Source organism: Garra rufa, chromosome 3 (genome assembly GCF_049309525.1).
Source record: "Garra rufa chromosome 3, GarRuf1.0, whole genome shotgun sequence".
Taxonomy (NCBI): Eukaryota; Metazoa; Chordata; class Actinopteri; order Cypriniformes; family Cyprinidae; genus Garra; species Garra rufa.
Window position 1 is genome coordinate 51,477,032 of NC_133363.1, and position 19,936 is coordinate 51,496,967.

General features: G+C 35.6%; 1 protein-coding gene across 1 annotated transcript; it reads right to left on the minus strand.

Moving 5' to 3' along the window:
- Nucleotides 1–386: 386 nt before the first annotated feature.
- Nucleotides 387–8,245, minus strand: bcl6b (BCL6B transcription repressor). Its single transcript, XM_073837275.1, has 12 exons — nucleotides 8,139–8,245; nucleotides 7,510–7,575; nucleotides 6,571–6,793; nucleotides 6,010–6,240; nucleotides 4,282–4,428; nucleotides 3,995–4,190; nucleotides 3,681–3,904; nucleotides 3,439–3,551; nucleotides 3,207–3,347; nucleotides 2,196–2,326; nucleotides 1,813–1,950; nucleotides 387–1,698 (listed from the first exon to the last, which is right to left on the minus strand). The coding sequence occupies exons 3-12, from the start codon at nucleotides 6,783–6,785 to the stop codon at nucleotides 1,549–1,551; spliced, it is 1,686 nt and encodes a 561-aa protein (XP_073693376.1). The 5' UTR covers nucleotides 6,786–6,793; nucleotides 7,510–7,575; nucleotides 8,139–8,245; the 3' UTR covers nucleotides 387–1,548.
- Nucleotides 8,246–19,936: the final 11,691 nt, after the last annotated feature.

Sequence of the window (19,936 nt, forward strand, 5' to 3'; positions counted from 1 at the left end):
GTCTGAGTTGTGAGCTAATCAGAGGAAGGAAGGGCTAAGAGGTGAATTCTTTGTTCTTCTGGGCTCTAAGAATTAGACAAGCATTTAAGTTGGATTCGAAACATTTCCGTTTACTTAGTAAGTGCCTTGACTGACTACTTTCAGGTTTAGCCAGTTCCATATTTGAGAGACGCTTACACTATTCATGTGATTTTGAAGAAGTAGGATTGTGTGAAAACAGCTGAGCAGGGTTATTATAGTTAACTAAATGCAAAACCATACATAAATTTTTTATTTAAAATAAAATAAATTTAAATATTAATGCCATGATTCTATAACAATGAAGCAAGCACACACACACACACACACACACACACACACACACACACACAATAATGAGAAATTAATTTAGCTTTAATTTATATAAAATAGGTCTTGTCTTTGTCCAGCAAAAGAGCGCAACATAATATTGTTGACATCATTATCCTCATCATCATCTTTATCATTATCACTCTTTACATGTATATTAATTTGGCTAGTGTGAGTCCTCAACCTGCTTGGACTCTCAGCAAATATAATACACCATTAAATTATCAAATGAAACGGTCTCTTCAAAATAAGGAATCATTACAAAGATACACTGGGAGGCTAATCCTCTACAAATTTTCTTTGGCTCCAGGCCTTTTAAATTAGTACATTGACATAATGAGTAACTGGTAAATAAGCAACTAAGAGGTTATATTTGAGTTAGCTCTTCTGGTTGTTCTGTTAAATAGGAAACAGAATATAGTACATAGACCAGAGCAAAAAAGAAAAACAATACTTTTGGGCAAAACAAACAAACAAAACAAAATAAATAAATAAAATTACAGCATTTTAACTAAAAACATGATCTGTTCTTTCTCAAACATGCTTCATTCCTTCTTTTCACTTCCTTTCTTCTTATGTATCTTCCTTTCATAATCTTTCCTACTTTCTTGCAGAATTCCATAAATCTAATCAATTTGACCTTTACCCAACTTTTAAACTTCCAATCTGAACTCCTAATAAACGCCTTCACATTCTGCCGCAAACCATCTCTTAAGTAACTCTTTTCATATCTACTGAAGTATTTTCAAATTAAATGCTTCATTTTACTGTCTTAAGCCTTTTTTGGATAATAATTGTTGCTCATATTGTCAAAACAATTGAGAAACAATTACCATCTGAACGGGGCTGTATACTTTTTGATGATAATTTTCACCATTTTTCCTGCCACAGAAAAAGTGGCCAATATGACAACTATGATTAAATAGCATGAGGATCATAAAATATGCAAAGCAAAATAAATATTAATATTTAAACAAATAATAAAAATAATAGTCAGCACATCTAGCGCAGGAGTACTGCATTCTTGGAAGAATACATTCATTGGTATGTTTATAGGGAAGCTGTCCTCGAATGCAGTACTCCACCTCTTTAAACTCTTTACAATACAGTTTTATAGATCCATTAATCTTTAGTCTAAATTTTGACCTATCTGCAGAAAGAGCATATAGCAATGGTGCCTGAGATGTTTCGACATGCCCCTTAGCAAGCTTGAAGCAGGGTTGGCCCAGGTTGGTACGGGTCAGCCAGAACCTTGTAGCGGATCTTGGTGTTGGTGATCGCCCCGTGTTTCTGTCTCAGGTGAAGCCTCAGCTGGCTCTTATGACGGAAGTGGAGATGACATTTCTCACACTGGAAGAAAAGTTTAGAGCAGAGAGTGAGATTACAACATTATTTTGCAGTACATAGGTACAGCGGTAGACAGATAGATAGATATTAAGATATATGTGTTTAAATAAAACTGACGCTGTAAGGCTTCTCTCCAGTGTGGATGCGCAGGTGGCTCTTCAACGTCTGTAGGTGGCGGAAACGTGTTCCACAGGTGTTACATGGGTATGGCTTTTCCCCGGTGTGGATCAGAACATGGGCACGCAGGTGAGCTACCTACAATACATACATTTCACAAAAATATGATTTTAGTTTAAATCTTTTTATTGATGCTTTTCAACAAGGAAAAAGACAATAAAATCCACATTTGTTTTGACATACATTTATGCATATGTATGTATGTGTAAATAACAACAATAATTAATAAATAAACATATATAACTCTTTGCACCTATATACTCAAGAATATATTTTAAATGCTTGAAAATAAGAATCACATATGTAATTCTGTGCAGATGTACCTGGACAAATCTGGCTCCGCATGTGTCGCAGCGGTAGGGCTTTTCTCCAGAGTGGATGCGGGAATGAGTCTTTAAATTCGCAGGCCGGTTGAACTGAGCTCCACACACATTACAGCGGTAAGGTTTGTCTCCTGGAGTCAGCGAGAGTAAAGAGAGATCAAATGAATGAGGTTAGAACTTGTCATGTTTATTTATTTACATAATCAAAATAATAAACCAAAATAACTAACTAAAATTAACCTTAAAAAAAATTTTCTTTGAAAAATACACTACCAGTCAAAAGTTTTTGAACAGTAAGATTTTTTATGTTTTTTTTTTTTTAAAGAAGTCTCTTCTGCTCACCAAGCCTGCATTTATTGGATCCAAAGTACAGCAAAAACAGTAACATTTTTACTATTTAAAATAACTGTTTTCTATTTGAATATATTTTGAAATGTAATTTATTACTGCAATTTCAAAGCTGAATTTTTAGCATCATTACTCCAGTCACATGATCCTTCGGAAATCAATTTAATATTCTGATTTGCTGCTCAAAAAACATTTATTATTATTATGTTGAAAACAGTCGAAGTTTCTTTGATGAATAGAAAGTTCAGAAGAACAGCATTTATCTGAAATAGATCTTTGGTTCTTTCTGTTCCATAATAAATGTTTCTTGAACAGCAAATCAGTAAATTAGAATGATTTCTGAAAGATCATGTGACACTGAAGACTGGAGTAATGATGCTGAAAATTTAGCTTTGATCCCAGGAATAAATTACATTTTAAAATACATTAAAATATAAAACAGTTATTTTAAACAGTAAAAAAAATTGGATCAAATAAATGCAGGCTTGGTGAGCAAAAACATTAAAATCTTTTTTTTTTTTTTTTTTTGACTGGTAGCATAATTTTAAGTAATATTTAAAATAACATTTTATAATCTCAACTATAAGTAGTTTCCACAACTTTCTAATTTCTAAGTAGGTTACACTGTTCAGCCATCATTATCTGTTGAGTCAGCAGCCTCACCTGGGCAGGAAGGTTTTGTGTTTGTGGCTTGATTTCCAGGGTAACTGAGCTGTGTAGAGAGGTTCTCAAACTTGATTGGGTGTTGGCCCAGTAAATGACTCTGATGGGCAATTTGGGTACAAACGTAAGGACTGCAAAGACCTAACAAAATGAAAAGAATTAAAAATCAGATGAGTGTGTGGATTTTTGTAAGCGTATCTATTCAGACTAAAGCTAAGAGATGCTTACTCACCCTTATCCTCACTGATCGAAAGCGGCAGGGGCTGCAAATTGCGGTCCATGACATGATGAGGACTAAAATATATTTTTTGCTGTGGTGTGTTATATGGAAGAGACAAGGTTTTCCTGGAGGAAACAGAACAATGGTCAGTATGTTGTATGTCACAATTTTGGTAAATCCAAAATAAAAATATGTTATTAATCAGTTACGTCGGAAGTTCCGTAATTAATTTACTTAAAAGGAACACAACACACCTATTATTGATTCCAGTCTCCTCTCCTGTCCAAATTTTATTTGTTGTTTTAGATGAGACCTCCATCCCATCATTGTCAAAGGGGGTGTGGCTTTGTTCTTGCTGCTCCTCTCCAGGCTCCTCCTCCTTTATAGGTGTGGCACACAGAGGGTTAAGGACAATGTACTTGTACTTCTTCCAGTTACAGGCCTTTGGGTCAGGAGTAGGCTTGGATTCAGATCGCTTCTGTAAGGAATAAATATTGAAATTAGCTTAATTAGTAAATAGATTTCAGTCAATTCTTCAGTGTCACATGAAGAAATCATACATGCACACCTTCAGTTGGGGAGAAAGATTGCAGCCGCTGGACTCAGCAGGTGAGTTGGGCTGCCCGCTGGAATGGGAAGGACTGTCTGGAGATGGTGTGGATGGGGTTGCAGGTGAAGATTCCTCTAATTTTAGGGTCTGAGACTTGGGGATAGCAATCAGGCAAGATTCTGGATCTGGTGAGGCAAAGCTCTCACTTGGAACCCTGTAAATACAGTCAATGCATTTTATGCCTTTTTAATAATTTTTTGAGATGGGATACTTATTATCAGACAATCCCTCTATAACTCTTTTACCTGGCTCGGTCTGGGATGGGATCTTCTGCCTCAGCTGTAGGCCTGATTGGGGAGGAGAAGATGGTGGGATGAGCAGGTGGTGACCTTCCACCAAGGGGTGCTCTGGAGGCTGGCTCCATCAGAGAAGGACTCAACGAGATTCTTTCACTACAGAGAAAAGAACAAACTTTTAGTTTATAGATTCAAGAACATTACATTGCACTAGCAACACCAACACCATGGAATGCATGAGCTGATAAATAGGGTAAAGGCGCGTTCACAATGACAGTTATCCACCTTTTTCTTTAATATGGAACAAAAGCCTATGGGTGAGACTTCCAGTGCATTAGCCGCTATAGGGAAATTACGAGAAGAATAACAACATGCAATAAACAGAAAACTGTTATACATTTAATATGGTAAGACGCATCAATTTGCAATATAAAGCAGCAAAACAAGCTGTTTTGCACAGCTAAAAATAGCTGGACATGGAGGAGACCAGAAGCCAGACCCATAACATTTACAAATGACCAAAAGAAAAAGGTGGAAAAAGAAAAAGGAAGAGTTTCTTTGGCTACTTGACTTGCTAAATCCAGTTCTGTATCAGGTAGTGAATTACTGTCTGCACTCCTACACTCTTAGATAAAAAGGTACAAAACTGTCACTGGGCCAGTACCCTTTCCAAAGGTACTATTAAAATGTGAGAAACATGTAAGTATCTTCTGTAGCTTCTGAAGGGCAGTATTAAATAAAAAAAAAAATGATACTTTAGGCAAAATAAGAAATTTCTTCATTCTATTCAAAAGTTTACACCCCTGGCTCTTAATGCATCATGTTTCCTTCTGAAGCGTCAGTGAGCCTTCTGTAATAGTTGGATATATGAGTCCCTCAGTTGTCTTCAGTGTGAAAAGATGTTCAAATATACAAAAATGCTGAAAAACCGAAGAATTTTCGGGGACCTAATGGATTTTTTTTCTGAAGAACAGCAGGCAGTTTAACTGTTCAGGACTCATGAACAACTATCACTAAACAAAAAAAAAAAAAAAAAAAAAACAGCTGTGGATCATTCAGGTAATGCAATATTAAAAATCAAGTGTATGTAAAGTTTTTTTTTTTTCATTTCTATAAATTCAACTTTTATTTTTTCTTGTGGACTATATGTAAACATCTTTTATGTGAAATCTTATTCAGGTTGGTACTAAATATAAAAATAACATGCATTTTGAATGATCCCTCTTATTTTTGCAAACTCTGCAAGGTGTGTGTAAACTTTTGACTTCAACTATAAAATGTACCATATATGGGTAAGCGAGATACAAAGATGCACCTTTTAGCCTTTGTATCTTAGCATACTAACCCAGTGACGACTTTGTACCTTTAGTCTGATAAATCATTGGTAGAGTCCACAGCTAACAGAGAATGTTCTTAGAACTTTCTGCCAAGGTTCACTCAAATTTATGAACAAACATTTCTCAGGTAACACTGACTGAACGTTTGTTCAAAGTTATCTGTTCTTTATTAACATTAGCACAGAAGCAACCTTAACCACTAAAATAACCTTTTCTAGTTAATGCAAAACGTTCCAAGAACATATTTTTGTACTTTCTGTGTCACATTGCTGCTTATTTGCATAAAGTTTGTGCTCTAATCAAATTTGTAGCACCATTGTCTCTAGTGTCGCCAGAAATAGTTACTAGGAATTAGTGTTGTGCTATTTCCTCTGCTTTGGACTTATTCTCACGGTCTCACCTGTGAATAAATGCTCGACAGGTGTCAGCGACATGCTCCATCTGCAGATAGGTGGCAGCGGCGAGCACACCAGATACTGTCCGGGGCGTGAGAGGGAGGCAGGAGGTGTACATGAAGTCCAGCAGCAGGGACACGCTGCCTGCGTCCAGCCCCTCGGGCAGGGTGAGTGAAAACCCCCGCTCACCGCCAGAACCGGCCGCTCGACGAGAGAAGAGTGTGTAAAAGAATCCACTGTGGAAAAACACGTGTTTATTTAGTTGCAAAACATGGATTCAAAAATGTATTTAAAAAAACTTTAAATGTAGAAACAATGGAAGAAAAGAAAAAAAACAAAGGCATCTACAAACTATAAAAACAAAAAAGTGTGTCTATTGTGATACACCTGTGAGACAAAAGATATGCCGCAGGCGGAATATGATCTCATGCAGGGGTGAGCTAATGTCTTCAAACAAAGACAAATCTTGGCACAAACAGGAAAAATGGCAGAGGGGGCAGGAAAGAAGTGAGGGAGCGTGCGAGAAAGTGAATGGCTGTACATCACGGCACTCCCTGTTGACCAACCTGCATGCGATGAGCACAGCGCAGTGGGCGCGCAGCTTGGCGGTGCCCACCAGCAGCGTGGCATCTGTAAGGATGTCCCGATGCCGCAGTTCATTTAAGTTCAGCAACACGTCGTTGGAGTGACGCGTGAACTCCTTAATGTAGCCTTTCACCTCCATCACATGGCCTGCAGAAGCATGCACGGAGGGGCTTCGGTATTCTTCTTCCATTTGCATTATTTTTTCTGTTTGATAAAGGATCATCAAGCATCAAGCATCATTCAGAACTAATAAACAAGATGTACAGATTTAAAAAATGCAGTTAGCAATAATATAATATAAATAAAATATGCTTTGATTTTATTAATAATATTATAATTTAAAATGTATGTTTATAAAATGTAAAAAATAAATAAATTAATAAAATAAACTAAGACTTCTAAAGCCATTTAGAATTAACTTATATTTATAAATAATATTATAATTGTGACCCTGAACCACAAAACCTGTCATAAGTGTCAATTTTATGAAATGAGATTTATACATTGTCTGAAAGCTGAATAAATAAGCTTTATATTGAAATATGTTAGGATAGGACAATATCTGACAGAGATACACCTATTTGAAAATCTGGAATCAGAAGGAATCTCTAAATCACCTTTAAAGTTGTCAAAAAGTTCTTAGCAATGCATATTACTAATCAAAAATTAAGTTTTGATATATTTATGGCTGGAAATGTACTAAATAGCTTCATGGAACATGATCTTTACTTAATATCATAATGATTTTTTGGCAATAATTTTGACCCATACAATGTATGTTTGGCTATTGCTGCAAATATACCCGTGCTACTTAAGACTGGTTTTGTGGTTCATGGTCACAATTTAAGTTGTATATTTATCAAATGTTAAAAATGTAAACCATTAGAAACTATGTATGGTAAACAAAAGCACATTTTTACCTGACAAAGACGACGAAATGAGATTTTAAAACCGTCTATTTGGGGAGGCCAGCTCCCTACTCGTACCTGCCGTAAAAATATAAAAATTAGAAAATGTATTAATCCGAAAAGAAATAATTCGAACTCAAATGCATTAAGTATAATGTGTAAAATAAAATGTTATTTTATAAACAATGTTTGCAGAAGTATTCTGCAAAACTGTAAAATATAATACACAATATAATTGTGATGCACAGACACTTTTGCATAAGTCCAGTTAGTAGCAAAACATCTAATGGGGACAATAAAGCTTTATTTTTTAAAGTTACTAAATTCCACACCACCTTTTAGCAAATGCATTGTGATTATAATTCAGAGTAAAAAATATAACTGCAAGATTTGAGATTGGTGGAAAAATGACCATGTTTTCATTCATTCATTGCAGTTTCCCTGCAATCGGCCTCCACTCCAAAAAACAATGAAATCTTATTCTTAACCTCAAAGATATTTTGCATGTGGTTTGAGCGTAACAATCAAAAAGCATTTTGATTTTAGTTGATAAGTTCATATGCTAGAAGTAAAACAATTTCTCTGCATAAAAACAGCTATACAGTCTAAATATGCATAAAGAAATTTAACGGAAAACTCACCCCGACCAGCAGGGACGAGAACACACGCCGCCCTGTTCTTACAGCCCCTCTCTTGTGATCCTAGCCGCCGCACACACACGGTCTAACCTCCCTCACTCAGATGTGTCTCTGAACAACTGACCAGTCTGACCTACGAGAGAGTATCCTTTATAACGCTGTGCAGGAAGTCTCATTCAGCCAGGGTGTTTATTTCCTGTGTTAGTAGAAGCTGCCTTTTCACACTGCTCCTGGGTCAGTTTGGTGGCCTTTCTTATAATGCCTGAGGTCCGGATCTAGATGGTCTGTGATCAGGGGAAAAAAACACAAGCCAGAATCCCCCTATGCTGCCCACGCGCTGGAAGCTCAGCGGGAAAAGGCTCCAGGCCCCCGTGTGTCCAGTATTTATAGTTGTGTATTAGAGATCTTTTGTGTTTAATGATGACAGGAAAGTGGGTAGAGTGCTTTTTGATGCATGTTGCGTGTGTTTTGCTAGTGTTTGTATTGAAAGTGAAGAATTCAGGGAATGTAGGTTTGTGTGTTAGAGTGTGTATAGGGTGTGTTGGCCTGCGTGGGCTTATGAGCATTGTCAACGGGTCAGATGTTCTGTCAACACTGTCCAGGAGTTCAGCTAACCAAAGCAAACGTGCACGACCCAGTCTCTGTCCAGGACAAGGGAAACTATCTCAGAGGAAGTCTGTGCAAATACATCAACTTTGCCATTAGAATTCTTCTGACAAACTTGTCTTTTGAGGATTGAGGCCAATGACAAGGCAAATTAATATAAGATCAGGTAGAACTGTGGAATCGATTGCTGCAAAGTACATTTTTAATGTATCAGGTAAATCTAAAACAGTCTCAGCTAATTTTGTGTGTGTGTGTGTGTGTGTATGTACAATATATGCACAATATATACTGTAAAATATATACATTTCAGTGTTATTACTTTAGTTTCAGTATATCAGAAATTAAACAATCTGATAAGAATAAACTCACAATAAATACAGTTGAAGTCAAATGTTTACATAGACCTTGCAGAATCTGCAAAATGTTCATTATTTTACCAAAATAAAAGGGATCATACAAAATGCATGTTATTTTTATTTAGTACTGACCTGAATAAGATACTTAACATAAAATACATTTACATATAGTCCACAAGAGAAAATAATAGTTGAATTTATAAAAATGACCCTGTTCAAAAGTTTAAATACACTTGATTCTTAATACTGTGTTGTTACCTGAATGATCCACAGCTGTGTTTTTTCTTTCTTTTCTTTTTTTGTGATAGTTGTTCATGAGTCCCTTGTTTGTCCTAAACAGTTAAACTGCCTGCTGTTCCTCAGAAAAATCCTTCAGGTCCCACAAATTCTTTGGTTTTTCAGCATTTTTGTGTATTTGAACACTTTCCAACAATGAGATCCATCTTTTCACACTGAGGACAACTGAGGGACTCATATGCAATTATTACAGAAGGTTCAAACGCTCACTGATGCCATTAAGAGTGGGGGCTGTAAACTTTTGAACGGAATGAGGATGTATACTTTTTTTCTTATTTTGCCTAAATATCATATTGTTTTCATTTTTATCATATTTTTTTCATTGCCATTCGGAAGCTACAGAAGGTAGGTACATGACACAATAAGTTAAATTTACCCTGATCTTAAAATGTAAAAAGTTTTCACCCCCAGCTCTAAATGCATTATGTTTCCTTCTGTAATAGTTGCATATGAGTACCACAGTTGTCCTCAGCGTGAAAAGATGGATCTCAAAATCATACAGTCATTGTTGGAAAGGGTTCAAAAATGCTGAAAAACCAAAATAACTTGTGGGACCTGAAAGATTTTTCTGAAGAACAGCAGACAGTTTAATTGTTCAGGACAAACAAGGGACACGTGAACAACTATCACTAAAAAACCAGCTGAGGATCATTCAGGTAACAACACAGTATTAAGAATCAAGTGTATGTAAACTTTTGAACAGGGTCATTTTTTATAAATTCAACTATTATTTTCTTTTGTAGACTACATGTAAATGTCTTTTATGTGAAATATCTTATTCAGGTCAGTACTAAATAAAAAAAAAAACATGCATTTTGTATGACCCCTCTTTTTGGTTTGGTAAAATAATTAACATTTTCCAGATTCTGCAAGGTGTATGTAAACTTTTCACTTCAACTGTATATCCAACAAAATCCTAACTTTTTATTCTTATATTTCAACAGCTTTTTAGAAAATGTTATCCACTAATCTACATTTGTGGATAAAATGTTTATGTATATAAGATTCCCATGTTTAATATCTACATTAAGACATTATTCATGTCAGCACAAACATTGCAGGATAAGTATTGCACCAAACTTAATTTAATCAACTCCAGAACGCTGAGGATACGTTAGCAATCTAAGTAGGCCATCTGAAATGAGTCTGGAGAGTTAACTTCCTATAAGTAATTTAGAATGCACTGATTGAACCAGGTTGCACAGTAAACATGGCCTAAACAAAGGGCACGACCTTAGTTCATACCAAAGATAAGCAACTCGGCGAATGCAGCCAGGTCAGCAGGTACGGCCCAATTAGGCCTCACCTGCCTCTCTCAAGGGTTGCCGGAAACCTCAGTCTGGCTTCCTGTGACAGGAGTGTGTATGCGTGTGTGTGTGCTTCTGGAAGCTTGTTATGGGCAATGAGCGGAAGGAAATAGGAGAGTTTTAAAAAAAAGTGATATGGGTGATATCCCTCTCTCACGATCGAAAAACAACTGAGCGACACCTAGAGAAATGCAGCCTGCAGATGTGCAGGAACTATGGAACACCCCCTCTGCTTCACAGCCTGCCCCCCCTTAAGGCTTCCTGTGAGACACACACAATTATACACACACACACACAGAGTCAGAGACGGGGATGAAACGCCTGCGCAGGACATCCGTCAATAAAGCAGGCAGGAGAATGAGACAGGGGATATGGGGGCCCGTGTAGGTCTCCAATAGCTCAAAAACAAGCGGAAAGTTACCTCACCTTCTTTACTCACGGTTCATGGAGAGTTTGGAGGGAACACTTACAAATGGTCATATGGACACTGACAATGAAGTCTATATGAAATTTTGCTCTTTAAATATTAGGTTTTCTCAATATTTTATTTTTTCTCATGCACAAGGCAATGATTATTTTGACTTGCCTGGCTATTGGCCAGTATTAGGCTATATATTTTATTTATTTATTTATTTGCTTAATTTGTTTATTGAAATTTTATAATAACAAAAGAGTAAGGATACAGGAGAATATAGACTTTTTTTTTTTTTGTACATATAGATTACCTTTGACATCATTGTTTGCTCCAAAAAGAAAAAAAAATGTAACACTAGTCATTTAAAAACAATGAAGACTGGAGTAATAAAATAAAAGAAAAATGTATGTTATCACAGGAATAAATTATGTTTTACAAGTATTTTAAATTGTAATGATATTTCACAATATTACTGCTTTTACTGTATTTTCAGTGAGCATAAGAGCCATTACAAAACTGACCCCTAAATATTGTTCAGGCTTCTTCAAATAATTTTAGTTTCATTTTTTTATTGTCCACCAGTCAATGATTGCTTAAAATTGTATAATATATTAGCATGAAACTGGTTATTAGCCAGAATTAGAGATTTTGTTTGATTATTGCTTTTAGCTGATTTTGCAATTATGCAATTTCATGTTTTTTACATTTCGATTGCCTTTGGCATCACTGTACGCTTATATTTAGAAACACTAATAATTTTAATTACACTTTTAAATGTAATCCTTAACATATCTCAAAATTTTTTTAATTTTATCTAAATATTCATAAAGAGAAATATTTTGATGTTATAATATTTTAGTATAATACACTGGTCATTTATTATATTGTTCATAAGATTTAAATAATAATAATAATAATAATAATAATAATAAATGATATTCTTAAAATTAGGACTAAATAATTTTTAAATGAAAATAACTAAAATCAAATACACTACCAGTCAGAAGTTTTTGATTTTTTTAAAAAAGTTTTTAAGATTTAAAAATAATTTTTTTAAGAAGTCTCTCCTGCTCACCAAGCCTGCATTTATTTGATCCAAAGTACAGCAAATTTATTAAAACATTTTTTTAAATACTATTTAAAATGACTGTTTTCTATTTGAATACATTTTAAAATGTAATTTATTCCTGTGATTTCAAAGCTGATTTTTTATGATGCTGAAAATTTTGCTTTGATTACAGAAATTATATTTACAAATATATTCAAACAGAAAACAGTTATTTTAAATAGTAAAAATATTTCTTTTTTTCTGTACTTTGGATCAGGCTTGGTGAGCAGAAGAGACTTCTTTAACAAACATTAAAAATCTTACTGTTCAAAAACTTTTGACTGGTAGTGTACATGCAAATGATTTAAAATGTTTCAAATTTCAGTCAGTTTCTTGTATTAAAGTGAAATGGATCATAATTCTCTTCACATCAAATAATAATGCCATTCATCACAAAACAGCATATAAGTGTTGAGCTTTTGAGAATTTATTATGCAATTACCGATTCGTCCTTTGTTCATGTTGAAACATGCACCGTGTTTGTTAATGCGAGTCGGAAGTATCTTTTAGACGAGGGTGTTGAGTGCGTGTGTGTGTCCTTGTGCTTCTATTTGTTTTGATGCTGACTGGATCAATTGTGTCTTTGGTGCGAGGGAAAAAAGAGAGCGAGAAAAAACAACAGAAGAAAAAAAAACAGAGAGGGAGATGTGGGTCTAGGCGACTTCCAGGCATTGTGCGAGCTACGGAAGAGAGGGGGCGGCCGAGGAAAAGTGAGACCATTACTAAACGAGCTCGGCCAATTAGCGGAAACCATACAGTCTGTCAGACTGGCAGCAGCACCGCTATATAGATCAGATCCTCGGAGCTGCGTGCCTCAGCTAGTGTCCGGCAGCACGGCCGGAGTGGGCTGGAACCGCTGCATTGTGATTCTCAGAGCTGCTCTGACTCTCTAATGAGTTTTTATGTAGGTGCAGTCTAGTTGAGTCACTGTTTTTCTTTCTAAAAAGCATGAATCAACAAAAGAAAAAGTGGAATAATGATGTTCTGACAAAATTTGCTCAAAAAAAGAATGAATTTGGAGCACAAAATATGAAATTTTGAAAATGATGATTTTTGCTTATAAAATGCATGTCAGTGGAGTCCATACCATATGATTTACATATTAGCTGTGTTTATAAGGTGCAAAAACAATGAGTGCACTTTCAATAAACTGCCTCTTCCTGCTAAAGCTGAGAGATTTGGACATATAAGGACATGCTTTGAGCTCATCCGGTGTGGAGTATGGATGAAGGGGGTTGTTTGTCCTCTTGAGGAAGGTGGAAGGAGGTGGAAACATGGACAAAAATGGACAATGAAGAAAATTAGGATGTACTGAAAGGGATCACAGTTGAGAGCGAGTCACATGCAAAAGAAAATGCATGCACCCAACTGTTCAAAAGTTTTGGTGTCAGTGAGATTTTTTAATGCTTTTTTTAAAGTCTTTTATGCTCACCAATGCTGCATTTATTTGATCAAAAATACAGTATAAATCTGTAATACTTTGAAATATTATTAGGGTTTAATAATATGGTTATTATTATTATTTCAATATACAGTTGACAAAAAGTTTACATACACCTTTTGTAGAATCTGCAAAATGTTATTTTACCAAAATAAGAGGGATCATACAAAATGCATGTTATTTTTTATTTAGTACTGACCTGAATAAGATATTTCACATAAAAGACATTTACATATACTGTGTTGTTACCTGAATGATCCACAGCGGTGTGTTTTTTAATTTAGTGATAGTTGTTCATGAGTCCCTTGTTTGTCCTGAACAGTTAAACTGCCCGCTGTTCTTTAGAAAAATCCTTTAGGTCCCACAAATTCTTTGGTTTTTCAGCATTTTTGTGTATTTGAATTCTTTCCAACAATGACTGTATGATTTTGAGGGACTGAGGGACTCATATGCAACTATTACAGAAGGATCAAACGCTCACTGATGCTTCATAACGAAACACAATGCATTAAGAGCTGGAGGGTGAAAACTTTTGGAATTTGAAGATCAGGGTAAATTGAACTTATTTTGTCTTCTAGGAAACATATAAGTATTTTCTGTAGCTTCTGAAGGGCAGTACTAAATGAAAAATATATATATTTACGCAAAATAAGAAAAATGTACACATTTTCATTCTTTTCAAAAGTTTACACCCCTGGCTCTTAATGCATCGTGTTTCCTTCTGAAGCATCAGTGAGCGTTTGAAGCTTCTGTAATAGTTGCATATGAGTCCCTCAGTTGTCCTCAGTGTGAAAAGATGGATCTTCAAGTCATACAGTCATTGTTGGAAAGAGTTCAGGTACACAAAAATGCTGAAAAAGCAAAGAATTTGTTGAACCTGAAGGATTTTTCTGAAAAAGCGGTCAGTTTAACTGTTCAGGACACACAAGGGACTCATGAACAACTATCACTGAACAAAAAACAAAACAAAAAAAACATACATCCAAAGCTGTGGACTATTTAGGTAACAACACAGTATTAAGAATCAAGTGTATGTGAACTTTGAACAGGGTCATTTTTCTAAATTCAACTATTATTTTCTCTTGTGGACTATATGCAAACGTCTTTTTATGTGAAATATCTTATTCAGGTCAGTACTAAATAAAAATTAACATGCATCCCTCTTATTTTGGTAAAATAATTACCATTTTGCAGATTCTACAAGGTGTATGCAAACTTTTGACTTCAACTTTATTTTAGAATGTAATTTATTTCTGTGATGCTGAAGCTGAATTTTCAGCAGCCGTTACTCACATGATCATTCAGAAAGCATTCTAATATTCTGATGTGGTGCTCAAGAAACATTTATTTTTATTATCAGTGTTAATCATAAAAATGCTGCTTAATATTTTTGTGGAAAACAAATAAATGTCTTAATTTCTTATTAAAAAGAATTAATATCTTCATTAAAAATAATATATGTAATAAATAAACCATGTATGAGCCAGAAATTATTAACATTCCAAACCCTAGAAAAGCTCAACTTAAATGCCCCCTTTATAGAGAACAATGTTTCTCTCAAAATGCTGTGCCAGAAATCATTAGATGAGCAGCCAAGTAATCAAGATGTTTTGCTGAATTGTCTTCGGCTAAAAATGCGAAAGATATTTCAGGTCATGAGTGACCTCTTTTATAACCACCACACGGCTATTCATAGAGCCTAATGCAACATTAACAATTATCAGCAAAAGATCTAAGAAAAATTCCCACAATCAACAATACCCTATTCATATCTCTGTCAGCAAGTATTTTTGAAGAAAATTATGCCAAGAGCAAACTTTTGTAATGATATTATTAGAAATTTTTACTTAAATGAATAAGTAAGAAATCATCACAGTTTTGTTCCTGTATAAAAGTACATAGTAATGAGTTATTATGATACAGAACTACACATTGCCAAAAAATTATATAAAATGCCTAATCAGATCTCAAACCCATTTCCTTGTTGGAAGTACACAGATCATACCCAGACCTGCTTGTTGATAGAATCAATCAATATTATTTTAGACTGCTCACATGAAGACCATTCATACTTCTATAAATACCAGACATCTCTTTATGAATAGCAGCAATGAGAGTGACCAATCTGTTCAACACTTTGAAGGTATGGTCAGAATTTAATGGTCAGCTCTATTGTTAGAGTGTGAATTTTAGAAAGTGACTTTGTGACTTCAGCAGCTGTCAGAGAGATAGTGGGAGGAGGTGAATGTTGTGAACAGTCTGTAGGTGTCTGAAGTGTAGCCCGGTCTTGTCTTGGTGGTAATTGACCTTGGCAACAGAAAATCTGAAGGAGAAAGAGGTGAGGAGAGACTGATACTGGTTTAGGTCAGCCATTTCCTCTCAAGAGCCCTTGAGCTTAGTCTGATGGTCACGTAGAGTTTCAGAGAGCCAGACGCTGAAGGGTGTTTCACATGTTGGCCTGGAGGTGAGAGGGCAGATATTATCTAGGCAGGAAGTTAAGGGTTTAGTTCACCCAAAAATGAAAATTCTGTCATTAAATTCTCACCCTCATGTCGTCCCGAACCCATAAAACCTTCGTTCATCTTCAGAAGTCATTATTTTGTTTTCTTTGCACACAAAAAGTATTCTCATACCTTTACAAAATAGTGGTTAAACCACTGATGTTACATGAAATATCTTAACAATGCCCTTACTACTTTTCTGCTACTTGAACATTTCAGTTGTGTTGCTGTCTATGCAGGGCCAGAAAGCTCTCAGTTAAGAATTAAGAAGTATCTTAATTTCTGTACTGAATATGAATTTTCATTTTTCAGTCATTAAAATTTTTTTTAACTTTTTGCACAAAACAATTATATACAGTACAGTACTATTATGTGATATAAAAGTCATCTGTGGTCAATAAATGTAAAAGTGTTCTTAAAGTTTTTCTTTGTGTTCTTGGAACCACTGAAAACCACTAGAGACAAACCTACATATTTCCATCATTATGCAGCATAATAAAATGACAGAGATATTAAGGGATACAGATTTGAGTCAGCCTGTTATCCAAACACAAGTAGAATTGGGAGAATAAATAATAGACATGTATGTTAGTCATACAGATTACAGTTTTGATTGTTATTCAGTTGCTTTAGCATTGGCTGATTTAATCAAGTCAAGGGGTTAAATAATAGACTGAAGACAGCTCAACATTCCGTTTCATTTTGAGAACAAGTGATATGCCCGGGATTAAGTTGCCCTAGGCGATAAGTAAATCCCTCTTTCTCTCTCTCTTTACTAGGACTGCCACCATATGTCATTCCAATATGGGACACACACAGCGGGTATCCCAAAATACTCCACAACACCCTGACATCTATGGCAAGCCAGTTTAACATTATTCCTTTAAACTAACTAGGGTTGGGCATCGAGAACCGGTTCCAATTTGGAACCGTTAAAAAAATAACGATGCCATTGGAATTGTTTATAAAATTTGTTTTCGATTCCGATCATCGGTTCCAAACACGCAAGTTTTGGTTCCCATTGTGGCCACCGTATTTCCGGAAGTGCTTGCCGCACGCTTGTTCAGTTGCAGCTATGGAGCACGGTAAGCGGTGCTCAAAAGTATGGCTTTATTTCACACTAAAAAAGCCTGGGTCGGCACAGTGCAACACATGTGACAAAATGATATCTTGCACGGGAGGATGCACTACGAATATGATGAAACACCTACGCCTGCATGATGTACAAATTAAGGAGTGTAGCGTGTTTGACGTGCTGCGCAGGTCCACTGTCTCGTCCTCCTCGGGCAACCCTGCGCTAACCAACGTTAGTAACGTTACCTCGTCACAACAATCAGGTAAGTGATTGTAGTTTAACAATAAAGCGCTTGACCAAATTTGGTGAACAACAACGTTACTGAAATATTTTTTTCCCTCGTAAATGAATGTAGCGTTATGCAAATTGCCCACGCTAGTAGCAGTCCTAATATTACTGCTGCTAATGCTTACATGGGCTGCAGCTCCTAAAACTAAAACTCATATTGAATCAAAATAAAATTATCCTCTGTGAAATCAAATGAGCCTGTGACATGTTTTGACTCCAGCCCACAAAGAATCGGAATTGAGAATCGAAAAGAACCGAAATCGAAAGGAAGAATCGGAATCGGAATCAGAATCGTTCAAATCAAAACGATGCCCAACCCTAAAACTAACTAACTTTTTTTTGTTACAAGCACTTATCTCTAAATTGTTAATAAGTAATCCAATGGTGACTTGTATCTTTTTCAGTTTCACTAGTACTATTACATTTTTTAAATCTGATACTATCCACCTTATTCTTCATGGAAGTAAGTCTATAGGCAAGACTTCCGGTTCATTAGTTGCTATAGGGAAATAACGACAAAATAACAACGTGCAGTAAATGTTCATAATTAAGATAATACATTCAAATAATATGGTAAGACACATTAATTTGCAATATCAAGTAGCAAACCGAGCTGTTTTGTACAGATGAGACCAGAAGTCAGACCCATAAAATTTACAAATGGTCCTGTTTGCACTTACAGGAAAAATAAGGTGGATAGTTTACCAAATGTGACTATCAAATGATCAAAATGATCTATTGAAATAATTATTGTCATGTTTTGGGCTGCACTAATCGGTCAGACCAGAAAAATCCTTTGGAGTACTATAGACTGCCAAAAGTTATAACAAATCAAGGAGAAGAGTGCAAAAAACTGTCTGAGGAACAAAAGGCATTTTTGGTTGGCCAGGCTTAACCAGGATTTCCAGGGCAAGAATCTTGACAACATTCATGTTTGTTCTTATCATTTCTGGTCAGGTGGGTGAAATATTAGCCTAATATCTTAATTAATACTACTTGTACATATCTAAACTTTAGTTTGTCAAAATATTGCACCCTTTCCTGCTTACTAAGTACTCTATGATTTAACAGCTTCCACACATTTTTTCCATGATTTAGACCATATGTATATATGCAGGGTGCGATTTGTGAAAAAAACAGAGGGGGGGATGCTTCTGAAAACTTTTTTTTCTCTCTCCATGAGCAGAGGTTGACCAAACTGTTAGTGTAATCTGTTAACAAAGCGCATTATTTAGCCGTCTTTTTAGGCAAGAACCAGATAATGAGTGTCAGGTCATGAAATGTTTTTAATACGACGGAAGCTGAATTATGTAATCACAATTTAATAAAAACATTGTAAGTTAGGCCTATTAATAGTAATGATTTCATTTCAAACAATGAATACATTTTATAGAGAAGGTGAGCATAGTATCAACGGAGTGTTTTAGAAAATACGAATCAGTAAACCACTGCGTCGCAGTAAGATTCACTGTTTCGAAGCGCTCCAATCGGATCGCGAATCATTTGATTCAGAATGTTCAACTTCAAAGCGCGTACGGCGAATCCTTTGATTCAGACGACTTTAAAGCACGTATCACGAATAATTTAATTAGATCGAGACGTAGGAGCGGCTTTGCGGGATGTTTTATCCCCACCGTGGATAAAAATAATTCAGCAATGGCAGGGATGCTTAGACCAGAGGGGGGGGAAATCCCCCCATCCCCCCCGGCAAATCACACCCTGTATAAATGCCCCATTCGACCATTTCGTAGACAAATCCGCCTTCTTGTAATGTCAACTATACATCATTCACCGTACTATGGCTTCGCAGATTATTGGCTCTGCAGGATTGTGGCATCTTTGAATATTTTTAGATTACTATGGTGAATGACGTCAAGTTGACCATTACAATATGGCGGATGGTTTACGTATAGTGGCCCAGTCGCTAATCTATGGTTTAGACAACATAAATTAGCAGAACAACATATTCAGTAGTACATTAACCGTGCAATCCATGCTGTTGTTTACATCCAGGTATCGCCAATATGGCCACATATCCAGGTAACTGACCAAATCGTGACATAGTGCAAACCCTCTATATGCAATATTTAATGAGCAGTCACAATGGCAACAAATATAATAAATAGCTATTTAAATTAAATTACTTTATTTATAATTATGCCTATTTAAACAGCCATTTTAAGTAAATAAGTGAAATAGATTCTATTCGCTATTAAAGGTCCCATATTGTATACATTTCTGGAGGTTTATTTTAGTTGTTGATGTCCTTAAGAATATACAGTAGTCAACATTTGAAGTGGATCAAAAAAGTTAATAAAATTTGTCCTAAGACAAGAATGGGTATTCGTTTTTGTTTTAGGACAAATTTGATGAATAATTTTGATCCACTTCAAATGTTGACTACTGT